The sequence below is a fragment of the Quercus lobata genome, chromosome 6 (assembly GCF_001633185.2).
Source record: "Quercus lobata isolate SW786 chromosome 6, ValleyOak3.0 Primary Assembly, whole genome shotgun sequence".
In the NCBI taxonomy this organism is placed as follows: Eukaryota; Viridiplantae; Streptophyta; class Magnoliopsida; order Fagales; family Fagaceae; genus Quercus; species Quercus lobata.
Window position 1 is genome coordinate 27,939,295 of NC_044909.1, and position 24,398 is coordinate 27,963,692.

The 24,398-nt window shown below is 37.3% G+C and overlaps 2 protein-coding genes across 2 annotated transcripts; one reads left to right on the forward strand and one right to left on the reverse strand.

The window, feature by feature from the left end:
- Positions 1-537: 537 nt before the first annotated feature.
- LOC115950064 lies at positions 538-3,122 on the reverse strand. Its single transcript, XM_031067314.1, has 4 exons — positions 1,953-3,122; positions 1,696-1,866; positions 1,145-1,623; positions 538-1,068 (listed from the first exon to the last, which is right to left on the reverse strand). Exons 1-4 carry the CDS (start codon positions 2,752-2,754, stop codon positions 538-540), a joined length of 1,983 nt encoding a protein of 660 aa, XP_030923174.1. The 5' UTR covers positions 2,755-3,122.
- A 4,392-nt stretch (positions 3,123-7,514) lies between these two features.
- LOC115993597 (phosphoglucan, water dikinase, chloroplastic) lies at positions 7,515-23,816 on the forward strand. Its single transcript, XM_031117535.1, has 19 exons — positions 7,515-7,814; positions 8,132-8,753; positions 12,158-12,244; positions 12,324-12,455; positions 13,554-13,679; positions 13,764-13,942; positions 14,247-14,331; positions 15,091-15,255; positions 15,342-15,394; positions 15,995-16,203; positions 16,334-16,452; positions 16,749-16,819; positions 16,984-17,101; positions 19,408-19,494; positions 19,603-19,689; positions 19,779-19,855; positions 20,012-20,177; positions 20,267-20,378; positions 22,594-23,816. The coding sequence occupies exons 1-19, from the start codon at positions 7,609-7,611 to the stop codon at positions 23,496-23,498; spliced, it is 3,606 nt and encodes a 1,201-aa protein (XP_030973395.1). The 5' UTR covers positions 7,515-7,608; the 3' UTR covers positions 23,499-23,816.
- The last annotated feature ends 582 nt before the right edge of the window (positions 23,817-24,398 follow it).

A 24,398-nucleotide genomic window follows, 5' to 3' on the forward strand; every position in this document is an offset into this window, starting at 1 on the left:
TCCCAAAAGTGTTCGTCCAAGACGCGGACGAGCGAAGACTTCAAAACTAGCTTAACAATCCATTACATTGGACGAAAAATCGTTAAAAAAGTCTAATCATCAAGGACGACAAAATGATCGTCCATAGTTTCGGAATAACGAAAAATCTAGGCAAAAGGAACCAATTTACTTTCTTGGTGATGTAATAAAATTCACCCCCATGCCCAAGACGAGGTGAAGTAAATTCCTAGATGGACGAACCACACATTGATGAAAATAAGAATTTCATACATAAAGCTGGAAACATATATATTCAAACACAATGGAAGTAAAAGTAGAAGTATTCATTTCTTTCATGAAATTCTAAGGGTGGACGACCAACGTCCAAAAACCCCTTTAGTTTTGAATATGAAAATGTATATAAAACTCGTCCATAATCCTGGACGAGATGATTGTACTTGCATAAACTTTAAAAAAAAAGGAAGAAGTAAAAAGCCCAAAACAACAGGCACTTCTATGAAAAGGCAAATAAAAGTAAACTTTCTAAGGAAATAGATTTCACTTGGGCAAGCTCGTCTTGGGATCGTCCTGAATGACTTCAGTGTTAGCATCGTCCATGATGTTGACGTCCTCGGAACTCGTCTGCAACGCGGAACTCTCTGTAGCAAGAGGGAGCTTGAACGAGTTGAAGTCCAAATCAGGATACGCCTCCTTGGCATCAGCACGGAAGTCTTCATACCCAGCTGCATAATGACTGTCTAGACGATTCTTGTACTCGTCAGATTTCTTAAAAGCAGCTATTGCTTCCTCACGTGCCTTCTCCAAGGACGAGGTAAGCTCTGAAACTTGTCCCTCGAGATGGACGATGCGGGTATCCTTCTCTAAGTTGTCAGCTTTGAGCTCCTCTACTTCGTTCTTCAACTTCGTCTCGCTTCCCAGCAGACGATTAAAATCCTCTGTCAACCTGATGACCTCCCCTTTCTTAAGCAAAACCTCATGGCCCAGCTCCTTAGCCTTATCCTTGGCTGTCTTGGCCTCTGTAGCAAGCTCCTTGGCCTGGCAGGTCGCTGTATAAAACTTTGACATAGCCTGCATTTGGACGAAAAGGAGTTAGACATTTTATTCAAATTAAATGTTTACACACAAGGACGAGGAAGAAATTTACCTTGAAAAGGTCATGGATGCCAGAACGCTCAAACTCCTTCACTGACATGTTGTAGCATTCGTTAACCTCATGATCAGTGACGATCCCTTTGAACGTCCTCCATGCATAACCCTCGTCCAGAACCAAATTAGAGGGACGATCAGAGGATTCAGACGAGCCAGACTTCTGAGAAGTTTTGGGAGCTGGGGGAGGATCAGACGGAGCAGGATGAATCGTTTGGACGGGCTCCACGTCCACCACAGGCTCGTCCAAGTTCACTGTTGGTGGCACGAACTTGGGAACCTTTGGAAGGGAAGGCCTTTGTTTTTGCTTCTTGTGGCCACGACGACTGGGAAGGTCGTCCAGGTCCACAGTACTTGAAATTGGTTTTGACTTCCTCTTCCCAGCCTGGACGGAAGCCACTTTGACAGTAGGAGCAGCAGCATCTTCGTCCCCGCTAGCCACTGTTTTCTCTTTGTTTTCCCTCATCGTGCTTATCCCTATGACGAGAAAAATTAATTTAAAAAAAAAAAAAAAAACTGAAATAACAAAGTATAGTGGACGACACTTACTTCGACGAGTGAGCTCTTCGTGACTTAAATTCTCAGCAGTTGGGATTGGACCAAGTCCCCAAGTTGCTAGACGAGTAAAAGTAACCAAGTCGTGGAAAGTCCTTCCTGGAAAAGTGCGAACCACTTCTATCTGATCCAAGAAAAACTTATCCAAACGTGGACGAACGACAGCTGCATCACCAAGATAAATGGTTAGACGAGTGACAGATTAAAATTTGTTGAAGGACAAAAAAGATAAAATGGAAAGAAAAACATACCCTCAGGGCGAAGACGACCTAGAGGGCTGGTAAAAGGAGGGAAGGAGGGAATACCCACATCAGCTGGGTCCCCAGCCCAATTTCCAGAAATAATAAAAAATTCTTTTTTCCAAAGACGGTCAGACGAACTACGGCCCGTTATTAAACTGTAATACGAACCTCTGGACGAGAACTGGTAGAACCCAGCAGATTTTTTGATCTCTGAGGGCTTATAACAGTAAAGGAACTCGTCCACTGTAATTGGACGGTTCCCTTCCAATGCCTCACGCCATAATACTTGCATGGCAACTATCGTCCTCCAACCATTGGGATTGAGCTGGTTTGGCCCAATACCCAACCTTTGGAAGAGGTCTCTGCAGAAAGAGTTTAAGGGAAACCTAAGGCCAGCTAATAGGTAAGAAGCGTATACCCCTAAGCCTGAGGAAGGGGAACAACACCATTCTCCAGGCTGGGGTAGACGAGGGTTAAGCTCTTTAGGGATTTGGTATCTATCTACAAGAGTTTTCAACTTAGCATCGTCTAAGGTGGACGCTACCTCTGGGGCACAACTATAGATTACATCTTCGTCCTCTTCCTCGTCTTGAGGAGGACTTGATGGCTGTCTGGACGAGCTAGCCCCAGATCCAGAAGCCGCCCTACGTCGTTGTTCCTGAAATTCCTCTAAGGGAATGCCAGGAACCCCAGACGAGTAATGCTCGTCTGAGGAGTCACTACAGGACGAACTATCTACACTACCGTCACTCTCAGAAGAACCGTCCTGGTAGTCGTCTATCTCTCTCTCTAGACTAGAAGATGAAGGCATGGTTGAAATGTAGAGGACTTAAAACGAGAGCCTAAAAAGAAAAAAGGAAGAGGAAATACCTGATGAAACTAGGACGAGTGCTAGACGAGAATCTTGGACGAGTTGGCAGAAGAGAATGAGGAAAAAAGTGAGGGGCATGAAAGAGAATGCGCTATTTATAGGCCCCAGCAACAGGGTCAACGAAGCGACACTCACCACTCAGAGATTGACACGTGGTGATCTCTTTGGGAAACGGGATCGACGCGGCTGGCCAACCAACGGTTTCGTGACACGTGGCGTACGAAAAAGCGAAACTTTGTTGAAATCACGACAATGTCCTGGACGACCCTTTGGACAAAGGGGCAACTGATAGAGAAGCGGAAAATAATTCCCATCTCCAGCTCGTCCAACGGGCTCGTCCAGAGCCTACAACGTAGGATTGATCCCAGAGTTTATCCAGAAGAGGAAGAAGCGTCCATGAATAATAGCATCACTCCATAAACTGTCCTCCATGAGGCATGATCGTCCATTGGGTTCGTCCATGAACAATCGATAGATATCTTTGGACGAACCAAACCGTCCTATGCTAGACAGACAGAAGCTCAACACTTAGACTTTCAACAAACCCTTCGAATAAGTTAACTTCCATTAGCGGTTACAATTTTATATCCGTTGAGGTAGTTAACTCCGGAGTTGTTGGTTTCCACAAATCCTGGAACGGTTATTGGACAAGTAACCGTCCCAGGCTCCCTATATAAGGGACCGGTCTGAACCCGACAAAGGTAAGATTCTCACTCAGACAATTTTCCAAAATACTTGGAACTTCCTTCTCTACAAAACTAACTTCTCCATCGGAGGGGGTTCGACCGGTCTTCTCCGGTCTCCTCTTTGATTGCGTTTCCTTCCTTGCAGGCCATCAACCGTTTCGATAGCCCACCGAAGCCAGGCCATCCACCTTACTGATTCGGAGCGATATCAAAAGAGTCCAACGAAATTGGAGGAACATGTGCTTATGTGTGTTAGTTACTATTAGAGGTAGCAACTAGAAGTAAGGGTTTTTTTTTTCAATTGTAAAAACTTTGATTCTAATAGTAGATTTTGTCTTGAGGTTGATCGTAAAAGCTCAATGTGTTTTTTCCTTTGGTGTTAACCACAGGTTTTTCACATCGTCAACAAATCATTATATTCTTTATATTTTCCACACTTTATATTATGGTGATTTGTTGGTGTGGTTTTTAACAAAAATCCATTAACTATCATAATTCATAACTGGTTAAATTTAATAAATTGACTAAAATTTGATAATAACAACCGATGAGGTCTAAACTATAACTTCTTAATTAGTATTAGAGCGGGTTAACTCTAGTTTAGGTATTAATCACTAAGTTGATCATTGACCCCTCTTGTCATAGATAAGTCTAAATCTAGGAGAGACTCCAGCGGTAAAAAGTAGGCTTTTGTAGCCTCTTATAAGAGCGGTGACTCCCCTAAGAGTGACCATGATAAATTGGATAAAGTGTTGACCTTAAAGAAGCCTATAATAAGATTAATAGGAAATGTATTACTATGATATAAAGTCAAAAAGATTTGAGACTAAACTTGATGAATCTAACAAGTTAATTGAAAAATATAAGAAAATTGCTTAACAATCCTTAAAAAAATTAAAATGAGATTGAAAATATCAAGGAGGACTTAACAGTTAAATTTAAAGAGATTAAAGAGTTGGTAGACAAATTCAAATCTAAGAATCAGTCCCTTAAGGTAAAGGTCAATGACTTGGAAGAAGAGCTAGTTGATTCTAATGCCAAACTAGAAAAGTGTCTAGTACCTAGCTTGATGTAGAGCCCAATTCTAAATCTATACCAACTAAGCCTTCTAACTTATTCCTCCATTTAAAAGGAATCATAAAACCTTTAGATGAATCTTAGGTTATAAAACCCATCTCTAGAACCCTCCTAGGTCGCAAGGTATATTTGAGTTTGTACCCACACATCACCACTGTAGTGTTGTTGGTCATATCGGACCAAATTGTCCATTGCTCATACAAGAGTCTAAGTCATCACCATTCTTATGAGACATATCCATATTTTGCTCTAATGAAGGTTTAAAAACCATTTAAGAGAGATGATATAATATCTTTTATTTATTTATTTAGGTGTCTAGGTATAGTGTGTGTGTGTGTGTGTGTGTGCACGCGCGTGTGTGTATAGTGCAATAAAATAAAAGGGTAGAGGGGATGTGCAAGAAATTAAATGAGATGAAAATAAATTAAAAGGGGATGGGGATTGCTTGAAAGTAAATGGGATGACATAAAATTAAAAGACAATAACAGTAAATTTTCTAGATGCCTAGGTGAGATGAGATTTCTTCCTCTTAAGGGTACTTCCCATACATAGCCTAGGAGATGGTCCAATACCCATCTAGGGAAACAAACACAACAATATAAATCAACAACAATAATATGAACATTGAAATAAAGAGATAGATATATACACAATATATACAAGAGCATAGAAAGTAAAGCAAATATGAACAAGAAGCAAGATAAAAGAAAGATTTTATACATATGGAGAATGATGATTACAATATAATAAAAAGGGTGTGATGTGTGTAGTTATTAAGAAACTAACCCATCCCTATAGCCTTACCCACAAAAATTACAACAAAAATGGATGGAGCATTTTTTTTGTGTGGGTTTCCTATGGAGAGAGAGGAGAGAGACTTTTTTTGGTTGTTGAATTTCTAAAGGTATTTTTCCAGAACTTTCTTACTATTTTCTAATTTTTCTCACTTTTTTCTCAAAAATGGGGGGGAGGGGGGTATTTATAGGGGAATGAGGAAAATGGAAGGCTAGCATTAGTGTAATAGGATACACTAGTGCTAGCATCCCACTTTTGCCACCTCATTAGCCTTTTTCTTCTTTTTCTAATTTTTGTCCTGATCTTTACGCTGCTATTTGGAGGGCATTCCAAGCTCCATTTTCTTCAACTTTTATATGCATTGAAAGCTTTGTATGTCTAGTTTCCAACCGTCCTAGCCTTGCTTGATTTGGAGCTACGGTAGGAAGGTGACGCAAAAGTAAAAAAATCCTGTGACATTTTTTCTTGAAAAATTCATATCTTCCAATCCAAAGTAGATATCGTCAAGGCCTTTTGATGAAAATTAGTTGTTCTTCAAGATGGTCCAAACTACTTGTTCTAGTTCTTGCCCAATTGGTACAGTTTATTATGCAAAGTCAGGGAAAAAACTACCAGTTTTCCTTAAAAAAAAAAAATAGTAAAGTTTTTATAAGGGGTTTTAGTATTTTGGTGATATTTCATCCGTTTTAACTCCGATTTAGGCCCGTAAAATATCATTTTGAAGGGAAAAATATACTCTACAAGACGGTCTGAAATTCAACATGATCAAACGGTTAGATTAAAAAGTTAACTTTTTGACCATACCTGGTTAGGGTTTTGGTCTTAATTGCTGTAAAATGGATTTTTCAATCATTGTGACTTTTTGATTCACTATTCAAACATGTTGTACTTATTTTTACTCTTTTTGGCTTTGAAATTCATGATTTTGCACATTTTTCAATTTTTTTAGTCTTTGTTTTAACACGTGAAGACGGTATCGACAACTCCTCTTGGTCTTCTCTCAAGCTCCATGCTTATTTTGATGCAGATTGGGCAAGTGATCTGATTGGCTGGTGTTCCATCACAGGTTTTTGCTTCTTGTTGGGCACTTTTCTTGTCTCCTGGCATAGCAAGAAGTAAGACGTGGTTTTCCATTCTAGTACTGAGGTTGTACCATGCCCTTGCTAACACTACTGTCGAACTTGTTTGGCTTTGATGGCTATTGACTGACATGGATGCTTTGCAACCCACTAACACTTCCCTCTATTTGATAATTTCAGTGCTATCTACATTATTCATAATGATGTCTTTCATGAACGCACCAAGCACATTAAGATCGATTGCCACATCACTCGCCATCATCTCAAGAAAGACAATCTCTAGTTGTACTCCATCTCCTCTGCCGACTAATTAGCTAATATCTTCATTAAGACTCACTCGCTTAGTCGTTTTTGAGATCTTATATCCAAACTCTAGTTGGCTTCTTCCTTGCCATCTCGAGTTTGAGGGGGAATGTTAGTATATAGCTTAGTCTAGCCTAACCTATCAGACTTGTATACAGTAATTATAGTATACTCATATTACTTTACTTTACACATACTATACCTATATAGGGCTCTCTATTATATAAACATAGAATATACATAAATATTCAATATTTCTCTCTTTCTCTCACTTTATTTTCTTAATAATTGGCTTGATTCTCATTGAGTCTGTGACTCTGTGTAGCCTTACTTTGTTGGACATGTTATAATTTCATTGAATTGGTATCTAGAGCATCCCTGATTAACATGTTCAATTTTTGTAGTCAGTTCTTGACTATTGACTGTTGATGTATGGTCATGTCCGTAGTTCATACCTTCTATTTTAATTGTTTCTTTTGTGGCATTTGATGAGTCGGAAGAAAAGACGGAGAGATTTATTATTAAAAACATAGTCGGCTGTAGAGATTTTTAAGTGGACAGTCAGTGAGTGAATGCTTCGATAGATGCTCATACGTAGGCGAGATATTATTAACGAACACAGTCTCAGATCCGTAGAATGATCGTTTACGAGTTACGACAAATGATATTAAAAAATAAATAAAAAACTTCCCTTCGTACACGTGGCGAATACACACCCCACCGCGATCCACTCTCAAATCTTCACACTCCAGCAGGCTTCAGTGCTTGTCCTTCTCCTTCAAGTACAAGTTGCTCCCCAAACTCAAACTCAAACTCTCACCTCTCTTCTTCTAGTTCTAGTCTACAGCTTAGCAATGGATTCTTTGCGTGTTCCCTTGCATTTTTTTTCTTCTTCTTCTTCACGAAGTGATCTTCCTCGCAAGCAATTCCATTCCCACTTCCACTTCCTTTCCAATTTCTCTTTCTGCACTTCCCCAATTTCTCTCCCTCTCAACATGGACGTTTCGAAACGCTCTTCTCCAATCATCGTCTGTGGCGTTTCGTCTACCCAAACCGCCAGGTTCTTCATCTTTTACTTCTCTGTTTGGTTGCTGTCACTGTGATTATAAATTTCTTTCTTTCTAACTGGAGGCTAAGAGGACTTTTTTTTTTAGTGATTGAAATGAACACAATTACTACAAAGTAAATTGGATCGATCGAACTAAGTAATTATGATTAACAACTAGGAACTTGATTAAACTAAATGAAAGAGCACAATATGAAAGCTTACTTGAATCTGATTGAAGATCACTAGAATTAGAATAATAAGATAAACTTATAAAAAAAAACAAAAAAAAAACCCAGAATTATACATTTTTCATGTTCGATTTTTGGCAGAGAGGAGGAGAAGAAAAAGAATAAAAAGAAGATGAAGTCTAAGCCGGGACATGGGAAGGTACGGTTGAATGTTCGGCTGGATCACCAAGTTAAATTTGGAGAGCATGTTGTGATTTTGGGATCAGCCAAAGAATTGGGATCTTGGAAGAAGAATGTTGTGCTGAATTGGACGGAAAATGGATGGGTATGCCAGTTGGAATTGCAAGGAGGAGAGTCTGTGGAGTTTAAGTTTGTGATTGTTGGCAAGGGCAAGAGTGTGGTGTGGGAAAGTGGGGATAACCGTGTCGTGAAGTTGCCTAAGGGAGGGAGTTTTGGGATGGTTTGTAAATGGAATGAAACAGGGGAGGCTGTGGAGTTACTGCCTTTGAGCTTTGGGGAAAACGAGGAGCAGGAGGGAGAGGATTTTGGTGATAATGGGTCTGCTATTACTACTGCTGCTAGTCCTTTGGAAGTGAAGGCGAGTCCGTTTGTCGGGCAATGGCAGGGGAAATCTGCGTCTTTCATGCAATCGAATGAGCATCGAAATCGGGAATCAGATAGAAGATGGGACACTTCTGGTCTTGAAGGCTTGGCTCTCAAGTTAGTTGAAGGTGATCGAAGTGCAAGGAATTGGCGGAAAAAGGTACTGCTATTGATAGTGCTTCTTCCTACATTTAGATTGATGGGAATTTTTTATAATAGCTATATGTTACATTCCACATATTATTTGTTTCTTTATGTATGTTGTCTTTTTGGTATTTAGCTGTTTTGTTTGCAAAATTGATCTCAGTGTTAGCAGCAGTAGTTTCTAGAATATAAATAACTATTTATAATGCCTTCAGTTATTAATTTGTAGGCTATATTGACAGAGTGATTATTCAGTACTTTGAGAGTACAACACGGTACTCCGTCCTCTCACATAATAGTGAGTCCTAGTAATAAAATTTATGGGGGATCCGCCATTCATGTGAGCGGAGGGAGTATCATGCCACTTTACTTCGGGAGTGCCTAATAATTTTTCAGTTGGACATCAATATAATACAAATAAAAGGCATGTATAATGTCTATATATTGCATGGTTGTTGTGCTGCTCTATCATTAGTATGAGATAAATAATTATTGGGTGGCACCCAATAAAGGTTGATGGGACATCATCTGTTTTCATTTACTTTGGTTAGGTTATTTATTGATCCAAATCATTCATATAGATCTACAAACCATAAAGATGGAAAATCTTTTACATTTTGTATTAATTAGTAGAACCAAATGGTTGATAACTTGATATCTTAACAAATGCTTGAACGGTGAAAAACATTGTGCATGTGTATACACACATATGCACAAACACAGGTAAAAAATTGGAAAGAAGCACCGAATGACTATTTTTCAGGTTGTTATAACTTTAGATATAACATCCTTAATCTATTGAATAATTTTAAGTTGTTAGGGAAATCTAGTAAAGTAGGAAAGCATATATATATATATATATATATATATTTTGATAAGTAATAAAGATTCATTGATATTAAAAAGAGAGAGACACCCAAGTACACAGGGAGTATACAAGGGTGAACATATCAAAAATGAACATTACAAAAATCAAGTAAATCCAAAATAGACAAAAAAGGATGGTTTCTCCACACAGAGAACCAGTCCAATAAAGTTCTAAAAAATAGAAGCTTGAGGTCAGGGATGGAACGCTTATTGTCTTCAAACACCTACTATTTCTCTCCTTCCAAATACACCACATCAAACAATGAGGAACAACCATCCATATATCTCTATTACGATGGCAACCAAATCGACCTTGCCAGCAAGCAAATAGCCCAACAATAGACATTGGCATAACCTAATAAACTCCAAATAAACCAAACACCATATCCCACAACTTCAAAGCAACTGGGCAATGAAGGAATAGATGGTCAACAGTTTCACAATTACACTTGCACATGTAACACCAATCCAAAATGCAAACCTTTCTTTTCCTTAAATTGTCAATTGTTAGACATTTCCCCAAGGTAGCGGTCCATACAAAGAAAGCCACTCTAGAGGGAATCTTCTGCTTCTAAATGCTTTTTCAAGGGAAAAACTGCTCACTATGGCCAACTAGAAGATGGTAGTATGCACTAACCGTGAACTCCTTACTCTTACAAGGCAGCCAACATCTCTTATCCTCCCCGATCCCCTTTACAGGAGTGCTATAAATGGTATTGATGAAGCTCTTGAAAGCTTCCAATTCCCTATTATGCACATCCCTACAAAAATGTATCTCCCAATGGAGGACTCCATTGGTGTACCTCATAAGATCCGCCACACTTGCCTCTTTTCTACGACAAATCCTAAATAATTCAGGATAGTGGTCAGAGAGAAGAAGATCCACACCAACTATCTAGCCAAAATTGCACTTTTGATCCATCTCCAATTTCATACAGAATAAACCAAGATAAAGAGTGTCACCCCCTTCTAATATTTTTCCACAAACTGACTCCATGTGGAGCAGAGGAAGAGCTAGAACACCAACCACCCCAATTACAACCATACTTCACCTCTATCACTTGATGCCATAAAGCATCCCTTTCTTGCCCAAATCTCCATAACCACTTCCCTAATAAAGCTACATTGAAAGTTCTCAGGTTCCTAATCCCCAACCCACCTGAAGTAAGTGGAGTACACACTGTAGACCAATCAACCAGATGAAATTTGGGCTCATCTCCTAGGCCACCCCACAAAAAGTCCCACTGAAGTCTAGCAATTCGGTTGGCCACTGAAGCAGGAATAGGGAATAAAGAAAGAAAGTAAGTAGGAAGATTTGAGAGAGTGGCAATTCCCTATTATACAGCATCCCTATTGTTGTTGTTGTTGTTTGCTCAGTTGTGGTGTTCATGTCATCTAATCTAATCCAAACGCAATTTAGATTATGTTAGTATTGAAGTGGAAAGAAGTACCTAACTCCTATTTTCATGTTGTTATAAATTATATATAACAACATGAATAGTTTAACTTGTTAGAGAAACTGATTCAAGTAGATAAGAATATATGATTTCCTATCAATCTTGATTGGGCAATGCCCTATTATAGGGTATCCCCTATTGTTATTGTTGCTCAGTTGTGTTGTTTGTGGTATATAATAGAATAGTATTATCCAGTGAGGGCATATGGTTGGAGGATGCAGCTAAGATTCAAGAGGAATTCTTGAGGAATTTTCAAGCTATTTTTTCCCCACCTGATAGAAGGGAATGGCAGAACCTTGGTTTTGTGTTGCAGGGGCTCCCTATCCCTATGCTTACCTTTGAACAGAAGCAGTTCTTAGGCCATTTACAGAAGGGGAAGTTGCTGAGGCAGTGAGTCAAATAGGTGCTGGGAAAGCCCTTGGACCTGTAGGGATACCAGCCTTATTTTATCAGAGCTGCTGAAGCATAACTGTATGAGCTGTTAGGAAAGGATGAATTTAATCCATTAACCAATATTCTCACACTTCCCTCACATGTGGGTCCAGACTCCTCAATAAGTAGGGCCCAACACGTAAATTTTCAACTTTTAAAATGGGAGGTAGAGTGGAGAAAAACTCCAAACTTAGGATTACTTATTCTAATATCATGATAAATTACCACTTGTCCCAAAAAAATTAAGATGTTAGGAAATCATTTTAACCAATAATCTAAAAAATAATGTTTTACTTCAGTAGTCCCATAATCAACGTTGTCCTTTTTGATTTGTGTTAAAATGAATGTCCAAAGCACTAATGATTTTATTTTCCACATTGCCCTTAATCATAAAATTAAAACCAAACAATGTGTCTACCTTTCAACTGTTAGAGCATTTAAAAAGGGTAATTTCTAAAAGATACCATCAAGAGTGTGAGTTGTCATCAGAATTTTTGCTCTCTCTCTTTGTGTTTGTCAAAACAGGAAACTCATTAGGTGACAGAGGGAGTATTTTATTTTTATTTAATAGGTGATAGAGGGAGTTTATTGTCCAATTCTTTGCTTAACTTCATGAAATAACATCTCTTTTTATTCTTGCTTGCTTTCCCTTTTATTGATGAAGCTTGAAGTTGTATGTGAGCTATTAGTTGAAAGTTTACAAACTGATGATCGGTTGGAGGCTCTCATATATTCAGCCATATATCTGAAGGTTATCTCTGATACTTTGGTTCTGCTTCTATCTTCAAGTTAATACTTGCATGCTTTTCTTATATCTTCTTCTTATGCAGTGGATAAACATAGGGCAAATTCCTTGCTTTGAAGATGGAGGTCATCACCGGCCAAACAGGCATGCTGAGATATCCAGGCTTATATTTCGTGAATTGGAACGAGTTTCTTGTGGGAAAAATATTTCACCTCAGGTGTTCTACCATTTTATTTGACATGGATATGGAATAATGATTTCTCTTTGTAGTTTACTACACTCTTATATGTGTCAATTGGTAAAGGTTGGTATGCCGTTATTATTGTAGATACTGATCTGTGATGCACATACTAGAACTCTCAATCTTTTTGGATGTCTTAAACTGCAACATTCAAGTCTTTTTCTTCTCATCTCACAAGTGTTCCATTAAGTTCAATATTTATGTTAAGTATAATGTTGAGTTGGATAATATTAAAAAAGGAATTGATATTTGATCTTGCAACTTTATCTTTCTTAGTTACAATTGCCTTCATTTAACATCTAAACGGGCTCACTTGCCTCCCCATTTCTGAATGCTGGCTCACTTGAAGTTAAGATGAAGTTCATCTTCATAAGCGGTGTGATGACTTTTTTTCCCCCTTAGTGCCGCCCATGAACCTTGATCTTCTTTAGCAACAAAATAAGTCAACAAGTCTAGGGAGAGTCAGTTCATGGTTATATGTGCTTGATGTGGGGGCCTTGAATTTCAGCAATTTGATATCTGAAGAACTTGGTCTGTTGTTTTCAATAAATTCCATGTCATAAAAAAGTTGATAGAGGTACTTTCCTTCTAATTTGACTTAAGAATACCATGTATAGTTGCTTAAAAAGCTTCAGCAGTTCTTGCTTTACACATCAATCCTGGAGCTCAGACATACAAGGGCTCAGAACAAGGAAACAAAAGCTGTTTCAAATCTCAATTATAGTCAGGAAAATATGTTTCTTAGATGTGTTGCCCACCCTAAAACTGCTTATGCCTTTAGTCATTGATCACTGTGCTAGGACTTCATTGGCTTGGGAATCCATTATTTAGAATGAAGTGCTGTAGGATAAGCCCAAAGTATTTCTAAATTCATTTTTGTGACCCCCCTTCCCCCCCCCCCCCCCCCCCCCAAAAAAAAAAGAAGAAGAAGAAGAAGAGGAATAACGACCTTTATCTAGTAGGCTGCTTAACAAATGTCTTGCTATTTCAAAAGATGCATGATACATATTTATTTGTTTTATGTTTATGCTTCTTTTGTCTCTCTCAGTTAATGGCTTTTCTTCTGTTGTTCAGGAAGTACTTGTTATCCGCAAGATTCATCCATGTCTGCCTTCTTTTAAGGCAGAATTTACTGCATCTGTTCCTCTAACTCGTATTAGAGATATTGCTCATCGGAATGATATCCCTCATGACCTCAAGGTTATTCTTTGCTGAGCTTGCATGGATTTCTTTGTAATAATATGATCTGCTAATTCTATTGGTTTTTTATTTTTCAAATTCCAGCAAGAAATAAAGCACACAATACAAAACAAGCTTCACCGTAATGCGGGCCCAGAAGATTTGGTTGCTACAGAAGCTATGCTTGCAAGAATTACCCAAAACCCTGGAGAATATAATGAAGCGTTTGTGGAGCAGTTCAAAATTTTTCATAAAGAACTCAAAGATTTCTTCAATGCTGGAAGGTTTGATATGAAGTTAAAAGTTCACATTAAATTATATACACCTCCCATTGCCCGAAAGCTTTCATGACACATTTACAACAGTTTTGAATATTAGTTCTGCATCCCCAGACCAAAACTCACCTAACCTAATTTACTTATAATATATGAACAGTTTACTTTGGTATGATTATATGACTTGTCCCAACTTCCAAGTTCAAAATTTTTGAGCTGGAGAGTACTCCAATATAAAGTTTGTGCTTTGAATGTAATTGCAACATTCTAAATTGGTTGGTTAGTCATCAATTTATGACTGAGCTTTTTGCAGCCTCGCCGAACAACTAGAATCAATCAGTGAATCAATGGATGAGCGTGGCCTTCCTGCTCTGACGTTGTTTTTGGAGTGCAAAAAGGTGGATCTTCATTTTTAGATCTTCTTAATTTTCATCTGTTGAGGTCATGTATTTTTATAGCCAGAAACTGAGATGTGAATCTGAACATACAAGGTGTTGCTACATAACTACATCTTGATTGTAAACTCAATAGCTGATGCAGCCAAGGATAAGAGTCAAGTTGCTATATGTAGAACGATTTTCAGTTTTGTCAACTTAGAAATCTTCATTTGTAGCACCAACGTGTGAAGTGCAATTGAAGCACAGCTTATATTGTTTTGAATGTCTAGTCATAAGTATTCTAGGTATAAATAAGATTTTAATTTGGATTTTTGGATCTTTTTATGCATTCATGCTTGCTCTGTTACTTATGTTTTTGAGAAGTCTCTCCAGAAACATTCTAGCAGGGGAGACAAGACCAAGGGAAGATGATCTTTCTGCTTATATATGTAACTATAGCAATCTGATTTACTATTCTACAAAGTCATCAGTTCTGAACCACAAAAAAGAAAAAAGAAAAAACAGGAAAAAAAAAGAAAGAGTAAAAAGAAGAAATCATGAGCAATGGTCATCAAAGCAAGCACAAAGTTGTGCTTTCCACTTTTTCTACTTAATAGTACTTGTCTGATCTCCCCCACCCCCTCCCAAAAACAACTCCTACCTTTATTTTTGAGCTGATTTTATATCAATATATCCATTTTGTTAAGGGTTAATTAGTTATAGTTTTTTGGCATCTGATCTTAAGTGGCAAATTTTATTCATTTATTTATTTTTTTTCAGAATTTGGATGCTGTTGAAGCAAGTAGTTCTTCAGAAAACATTGCCATTGATCTGTTATTCAAAACCATGCAATCTTTGAATGCTCTCAGAGAAATAATTGTAAAGAGTCTTGAAAGCGGTCTTAGAAATGATGCCCCTGATGCTGCGATAGCTATGCGTCAAAAGGTGAGGTGGTGAGATCATTTTTCTTTGTTGCAGCATTTAGCTATGTTGAAATTTTACTGTTCTCTCTCTTTCTCTTGGGAGGACAGTGGCGACTGTGTGAGATCGGGTTAGAGGACTATTCATTTGTTCTTTTAAGCAGGTATGTAGAATTCTGGGATTTCTTGTTATGGAGGACATAAGCACATTTTTTTAATGTTTATAATGGCATGTTATTCATTCCAATAAATCTGAAACACTATTCCTTTGAACCATTTGGCATGTTGGAAACTTGTCAAGATAGTATCTGTCAACATGTGTTGGACATCTTTTAAGATTATTACAATAGAGTTTGTATTTATTTACTTCAAGAGTATGCTGAATGATGGTTACCTTTCTATTTTTATATTTTTATTTTTAAATGACTGAAAATTGCTTTTAAAATATACGATCAGACAGACCCTTACTGTAAAATTTTGGAAACTGTTTAAAAATACCGTTTGTCATTTTTAGTTTCATCAATGTTGTTCTTTGATTGTTTCATATTAATTTGAAATTTAAATACAGTTAAAATATATTTGGTCAGAATATGAGACATATAAACACAGATACATGTGCGTCAAGTGTTTAAGCTGGCAAAGGAATGCCATGACTGGAGTAGTAATTAAAACCCATGTACTATATCACTATAAATTGTCACAAAAAATTGTTAATCAATACTTCCTGGATTAAAAGCCTTGCTGACACTCATTGATTTGAATAGATTCCTCAATGTGCTTGAAACTGTGGGAGGGGCTCATTGGCTGGCAAAGAGTGTGGAAGCTGGGAATATAAACTCTTGGAATGATCCTCTTGGTGCACTTGTTGTTGGCATTCATCAGTTAGGGTTATCTGGTTGGAAGCCAGAGGAATCTGCTGCCATTGAAAATGAACTTCTTGCCTGGAGAGAGAGAGGTCTCTCTGAAAGGGAAGGTGCCATCATCTTCATTTTGCTTTAGTTCTTTATTGTATGATTAATATAATACAATATTTAGGCTTGCATCAAAATTCATAACCTGGGTCTCTTCTCCCCCCCCCCCCCAAAAAAAAATGAATAATAAAGGAAGTGAAGATGGCAAGATGATCTGGGCATTAAGGCTTAAAGCTACTCTTGATAGAGCCAGGAGGCTAACTGAAGAATATTCTGAAACGCTTCTTCAAATATTCCCTCAAAAAGTCCAGGTAAGAAAGGAAAAAGAAAAGAATTTGCTTTTCTTTTAGGTTGAAAATATCTATATATTGTATTATTAAAGATTCAAAACCTGCATATGGGTCTTCTTGGATGATTACTTTGTAAAATACTATTTTTCTTGTGTGTTAGAATTATGAACTGCAGAGGTAATTCTTTTTAATGTTTTGTGATGCTAAATTACCACAATTTGAGAAAAAAAAAATGGCAAAACCATCTCAGTTAAGTGATGCTAAACTTCAAAATGAAGTGACCTGAAGTTCATAACATTATCTCATGGCACTTGCAGATGCTAGGAAAAGCTTTTGGAATCCCTGAGAACAGTGTAAGGACATATGCTGAAGCTGAGATTCGTGCTGGGTATGACAACTTTGTTTTAAATATTTTGGAAAAAAATTCTATTTATCTGTAGGCTAATACGGTTTGCAGATTTATCTAATGTTAGTTTTCTAGACCTTATGATTAATGAATTGATTATCTAACTAGTATTCTTCTCTAACTTCTACTGGCAATGTCATCTGTAGTGTAATTTTTCAGGTTTCAAAACTATGTACCCTTCTTTTAAAAGCTGTTAGAAGCACAGTTGGTTCTCAAGGTTGGGATGTTCTTGTTCCAGGAGCTGCTCTGGGAACATTAGTTCAGGTAACCTCAATTTCCTTGATTGAAATAGCATCAAATACTAGGTTGTCCAGGCCTCCCCTAAACCACCCCCCCCCAAAAAAAAAAAATAAATAAATAAATAAAGTAAAGAAAGAAATTTCAAGGTTGATGTTCAAATTGCCTCTGATTTGGTTGATTTTTGTTCTAACTTGCAACTTGTAAAACTTTTTGAGGTCTGTACCCTTCATTTAAAAGCTGTTAGACTGTTAGAAACACACTTGGTTCTCAGAGTTGGGATGTTCTTGTTCTGGGAACATTAGTTTGCAGTAAATTGCATCTTTGCCCTATATAGGCTATAAAGCAATTGAATAGGCCTTTAAAGAAATTTCTGTCTGCTAAAGTCAAAATGAAATAGAGAATAGGCCTTTAAAGAAATTTCTGTCTGCTAAAATCAAAATGAAATAGAGAATATTGTAGAGAAGGTGGAAGCAAAGAAAGAGAGAACAAGAACACAAGGGAATTACGTGGTTTGGCCCCTTGGCCTACATCCACGGGACGAGCACAAAGGGCTACGTTTTCTCATATAGATTTCTTGATAGTACATTACAATGGAATCCATATTTATGATGGAGATTACACATAAAAGTCAATGATAATTTAAATTTGAATTGGATATTGATTGTCTCAATTCCATGATTTTCTCTAGCAATAATATGATGGAGATTACACATAAAAGTCAATGATAATCACTTATCCATTTCCCCCCTCATGCATGGGCCCTGATTTCCCCTTAATAATTGAGGCCTAACATGTGAGAATTATAACTTTCTAAATGGGAGATAGAGTGGAGATCTAATTCGAATTCAGGATTACTTACTTTGATACCATGTAAACCAGAGATTTGGCTTAGGGTAAAAAACTTATTAACCCTAATACTATCTGTTATTTATACTACCCTCATAACACATCTTAAGTGATCATCTTTTTATTAATAGGGACCACCCTTGTCTTTAATAAAATTTCCTCATTGAATACTAACTTTCCCTGTATTTCTCCTTATCTATCTTAACATTTTCATTTCATCTATACTCATTTTATAAACATGTTTCTTAATAGCCCAACATTTTGTACCATGAAGTATAACTAGTCTTATAACAGTCTTATAGAATTATACCTATTACTTAATAGGTATTCTACATTTAAACAATATTTCTGATAGGCTTTTCCACTTTATCCACCCAGTTCTTACCCTTTGATTCTCATCCTTTTCAATCTCTCCATCCTTATGAATTATTGATCCAAAAGATCAAAAGCACTCACTCTTTGGTATCTATGGACCATCAAGTCTTACAACCCCTTTATCTTTATTTCTATTTTTATTTAATTTATATTCCATTTACTTTGCTTTAGTTCTACTTAGCTGAAAACCTTAGATTCTAAAGTATCTCTTCAAATTTCTAACTTGACACTAGCTCAACATCAAGTTTCATCTACTAAAACTATATCATTTGGGAATGGGATACGCCAAGGGACTTTCACTTGAATCGATCTAGTGAGCTCATCCATGACTAGTGTAAAGAGATACGGATTTAATGTTGATCCTCGATGCAAGCCTATAGTGATAGAAAACTCACTTGTGATGCCTCTACTTGGTCTCAACCTTTTGTCCGAAGATAGCTTCAAAATAAAACCCACATCTTAAGAAGAAAATCTGGTTTGGATCTACCCAAAATATTAAGGTCTAATCAACAAATAGTAGATGAGTAACCACCAATGAATCAGTGTCAACATTTCTCATGATGGAACCCCAATGCCCCCTTCCCCTTTGTTAACATTTTAGTAAGTGCTTCCATAACAATAACAAAAATAACAGGAGAAAGGATCCCCTGCCATAAACCCTTCAAACTCACAAATAAACCAGATAGACTTATGTCTAACTAAAATTGAAAAGTGAATTGTAGATAAACAAAAAGAAATCCATCTCCATTCTTCCCAAATCGGACCGCTCTACATGTATAATATAAAATATATTTACAAAAATATATCCACCTCCATTCTTCCAAAATCGGACCGCTCTACATGTATAATATAAACTCTGAATGTACATGGTCAGAAGCTTTCTCCAAATCCAATTTGCTTGAATCATGGCCATTTTATTTCAAATTATTTGCTTCACACAAACTGATGAAGCTATTATTTCTTGTTATATATATATGTGTGTGTGCATGTCTGGTGCTATAAACTCTCTTAAGATGCTTAAGTCAGCTTGTTGCCTGTCATTCTGCTCTGTACCCTGGCCAATAGTTCATGACACTGTTACCCATTAACACTGGAATACTTGACTTCAGGTTGAAAGCATTGTACCTGGTTCATTACCATCTTCAGTTGAAGGACCTGTTATTCTTGTTGTCAACAAAGCTGATGGAGATGAGGAGGTTTAAAAATGCTATATCTCACTAACACTTATTTTTTGTATATCATCACATCATAATACATAGCATCAAGGGTGTAGACATTTAAACTTACAGTTGAATATCTACCAGGTAACGGCTGCTGGGAGCAACATAGTAGGAGTTATACTTCTGCAAGAGCTTCCTCACTTATCTCATCTTGGTGTTAGGGCCCGACAAGCAAGTCTCTTCTCACTAAGCATGTCATATTTCTTACAAGATGTTGAATGAAAATATGTTGATAAATTTTTTTTTATTGGTAATTATAGGAGAAGGTTGTCTTCGTGACATGTGAAGATGATGAGAAAGTTGCTGATATAAAAAAATTTACTGGAAAATCTGTGAGGTTATTTGTCTGGAATCTTTCTTTTTTATCTAAAATTATTATTTTTGTTGAATTAATCTATAAGTTTTTGAAATTCCATTGTTATTGATGAGCTGCATCATGTGATTTCATGATTGTACTTTTTCTTTTTGTTTCTGCATTTGTGGAATTTTACAGGTTAGAAGCATCCTCAACTGGTGTTAACCTATTTCCATCTACACCAAATAATAGCACTAGCGATTTTGCTGGGAAAGCTCTAGCAGGTAATGGTTCACCCAGGGTTGAATCCCCAGTACCTCATGAGCCTTCCTGGTCTGCTGTCAAGGCCCCTGACTCCAATCAGGTGTGATATTGTTTATTTATTATTCTGGATTCCTCAACTCAAAATGTCAGATGCTTTGATGAAGTGATAATAGCTGTATCTTTATCCAGGGTTCTTTTACTGGAGGAGTTTTACTGCTTGCTGATGCAGATGCACAGAATTCAGGTGCAAAGGCAGCCGCTTGTGGTCGCTTAGCTTCTTTATCAGCTGTTTCTGAGAAAGGTAACATATGTGGTGTCAGGATTGCATCTTTTCTCTTTTTCTCCCTAGAAGAAAATCCTTAACAACATGAGTGTCTTATGAAAATTTATCCTTCCTAATGGCCATAATATAAACATTATAGTTGTCTCCTTGTTTTCAAACTATTTACTTAATTTGTCTCCTTTTTGAACTATTTATTGATTGGTTTATGGTGATGCTAGTTTTGTAAAATTTTGTTGAGGTACTTCTGGATTGCAAGCTTATCTTAGTTAACAGGAAATCAAATGATGGGTCCGGCTCACCTCCCATTTAAAAGCCGCCCATTCTCTCCCATTTTAATACTGATGAACATGTGGCAAATACACAATCCAAGGGTAAAAACAAATCCATGTCAAATACATTTATTTCTTCTAATTTCGTTCTTTCTTTCTCTCTACAACAAAACTTACCCCGCTTATTTGCATCTCTCTCTCTCTCCCCCAAAATCACTGTCATCACCTGATCAAAGGTGCCAAGATCAGAGCTTTCCGGAGAAGAAGGGGTCAATGCTCTTATTAATCAATGATAGAGAGAATAATTAATAATACCCACTGTCAATGTTACCACAGAATTGGTCATAACATTAACATCTAATTGAAAAAACAATTCAAAAGATTTCACAAAATCAAAAAATTCCACAACCTGAAAAGCAATAAAAAATACAGTTTGATCAGATTAAAGAAATTATAAAAATAATAATAAGAAAAAAAAAAAAAAAAAAAAGCACAAAGAAACCCAAAATGGACAAGATGTGAGTCTGTGCTTGGGCAATTTATATCATTCATGGCATGTTGGACAAGGACCTGAGTGTTGTGCAGTCCAAGAGAAGGTGGAGTTAAGGACAACAATGACTACATACCTACCTCCCTCGCACAGTATAGCTTGCTTGGTTTCCCATAAAGCCTCAAGGATCTTTCACTCTTTTTAATTTCCTAACCCAGTGTCCCGTTTTGCCCCTTCTTCTCTGGCAAGCTTTGATTTCGATGCCTCTGAAGCTTAGGCAGCGGTGGTAATGGGGAAGGAGAGAGAGGCTAAGAAGAGGAGAAAGGCTTGTTGGGAAGTGCAGAAAGAGACAAATTAGGAGAGAATTTTATTTGGCATGCCTTCTTTGTAACCTTTAGATTGTGTATTTGCCATGTGTTGTTCATCAGTATTAAAATGAGAGAGAATGGGAGACTTTTAAATGGGAGGGAAGCCAGATCCTTAAATGATATGTTCATGTGGATTTGCAGAACCATCATGTATGTATAATCCCTTGATAGCTACATTCAATGCGGAAAACATGATATTCAGTTGTAATTATTTATACATAATGTTTAGAATATCATGTACTCTTGGAAAGTAGTCATGGCCTCAAAGTTGCATTTTAAAACATGATATACTTTGTCTGTTTTTCCCCAAAACTTGATCTAATGTTGATGGCTTAACTTCTGTTCATCATGCTTATTGAATTGTGGAGAATAATGCCATTACCTGTACTTCCTATTAACCCATGATATCAGAACCATTGCATGGGCACATTATATAATATGTGAAATTTCCATGGGGAATTTAGTCGTACATGGACATCATATATCCAGAGAGAAAAAAAAATTCATTTCAATCTCTTCTTGTTGCGTGCACATCATAGATGGGGGAGGAAGTGACACTAAGCCATATGACCATTAGCAATAGAAACTTCAATGTTATTTCAAAGAATATGCAAAAAGAAATGCTCCTATATCAATATCATTAGTAATTTTTTATTTTTTTGGCTGAATTCCTATACCATTAGTTGTGCTCAAAGTTTTGTGTATTGATTTATAATTACCTCTAAATGTAATGTAGACCACACTAGAACCATGACCTTACTTGATCATGATCTGTTTTATATACCACATTAGAACCACTAAGATTTTAATAGGTGCCCATCCATAATGTCTGGATCTTGCACCTTGACAGCTTGCTACCACAACATTATTTGAAGCCAATGTTATGGACACTACCTTGACTGGTTTGCTAAATAGAGTTACATGAAACCTTAAAAATATAATTTCAACAAGCGGCATTAGAGCATAGCTAGAGAAAAAATTGCTGGGGCACACTATTCCATAAAATGGAGGACTAGTTATTGATTCTCATTAATAGAAAATTTTGGTTAATTTCTTGTCTCTAATGTTTTGCTAAGCTTCTCATGGATTTCTTTTTTTAAAAACAGTATACAGTGATCAAGGGGTGCTGGCTTCATTTCATGTCCCAGCAGGGGCAGTGATACCGTTTGGGTCAATGGAATTGGCATTAGAGCAAAGCAAATCTGTTGAAACATTCAGGTCTCTCCTAGAACAGATTGAAACAGCTAAACTGGAAGGTGGTGAACTTGACAAACTCTGCTGGAAATTACAGGAACTGATCTCATCCCTAAAACCCCCAAAAGACATCATTGATAGCATAGGGAGAATATTTCCAGGCAATGTGCGCTTAATTGTTCGTTCAAGTGCCAATGTTGAGGACTTGGCTGGAATGTCAGCTGCTGGACTTTATGACTCAATTCCCAATGTTTGTCCTTCAAATCCAACAGTTTTTGGAAATGCTGTTAGCCGAGTATGGGCTTCGTTATACACTCGGAGAGCAGTTCTAAGCCGAAGAACTGCTGGTGTGCCTCAGAATGAAACTACTATGGCAGTTCTGGTGCAAGAAATGCTTTCACCAGACCTATCCTTTGTACTCCACACACTTAGCCCAACAGACCATGATCATAGTTCTGTTGAGGCTGAGATTGCTTCAGGCCTTGGTGAAACTCTGGCCTCAGGTACCCGTGGAACACCCTGGCGTCTATCCTCTGGGAAGTTTGATGGCCTGGTGCGAACGCTGGCATTTGCGAATTTCAGTGAGGAGCTTCTCATACTGGGTGCAGGTCCTGCTGATGGGGAAGTTAGCCATTTGACTGTAGACTACAGCAAAAAGCCATTGACGGTTGATCCAATTTACCGTAGGCAGCTTGGTCAGCGCCTTTGTGCAGTCGGGTTTTTCCTTGAACAGAAGTTTGGCTGTCCGCAGGATGTGGAAGGATGTGTTGTTGGCAAAGATATCTACATTGTCCAGACACGGCCACAACCTCAGTAAAAGCGTCTTTTTTCCAGACTCAGTGCTCGCTTTTAAAGTGGCACTTTGAGATCAGGCACTATTGATCTTTGCCAATGTAAATGATAGCTGCGGTTTGGAACACTTATCCATATATGTGCACTAGAACACAGTTGTATTTGCGATCTTGAGCAACTCAGTGGAAGTGTGGATTTTGTATGCTTGGTGCTGATAACTCAGATGTGTACGAGTTCCGAAGATGTAAACACACAGCTTTTTTGCTTAAAAAGTCTAAAAGAGATAAGAGTGGGAATATCTGTTGTTGCATGGAAACACATAAATGCCTTCTTTTCAGTTCATTTTTCATTGAAATGATTGGCAAAATAACTTCCACAACCACAAATAATGTTTTTGGACGTGACAGTGTTTCACAATACTAATGTTTCATTTTCTCCCCCCCAAAATTCATGATAGCGGAGGTGTTACGAGTTTCTCTTTGGGAATCTGCATATTCAAAATTGGGCACTCCGCACTAGCTTTTGTTCTTTTAGCTCACAACCGGGGCACTCAAAAATACACACAAGATTCTCGAAAAAAAAAAAATACACATACAAGAAGAACACCACAAAAACTTAAAACATAGGAAAAATAATAAATTATAATTTTTGTCCTTGAAATTTTGTGTAACTATGATTTTTATTCCTCAAATTTAAAAATTTTTTATAGGTTAGATCTCCAAAATTTCCAAAACCGGAAAATTCAGTCCCTCCATCTACATTTTTGTTTACATAACATGATCAACGCGATCTGAAGTTCCCATTTTTTAAGGGCCAAATCGAACAAACCACATGTCTATTAACCACAGGTCTAATAAGGTGAGTCCTTATCCTATACATTCGTTTTTTATATTAAAAATCTCATGTGAAAGATAAAAATATTGGG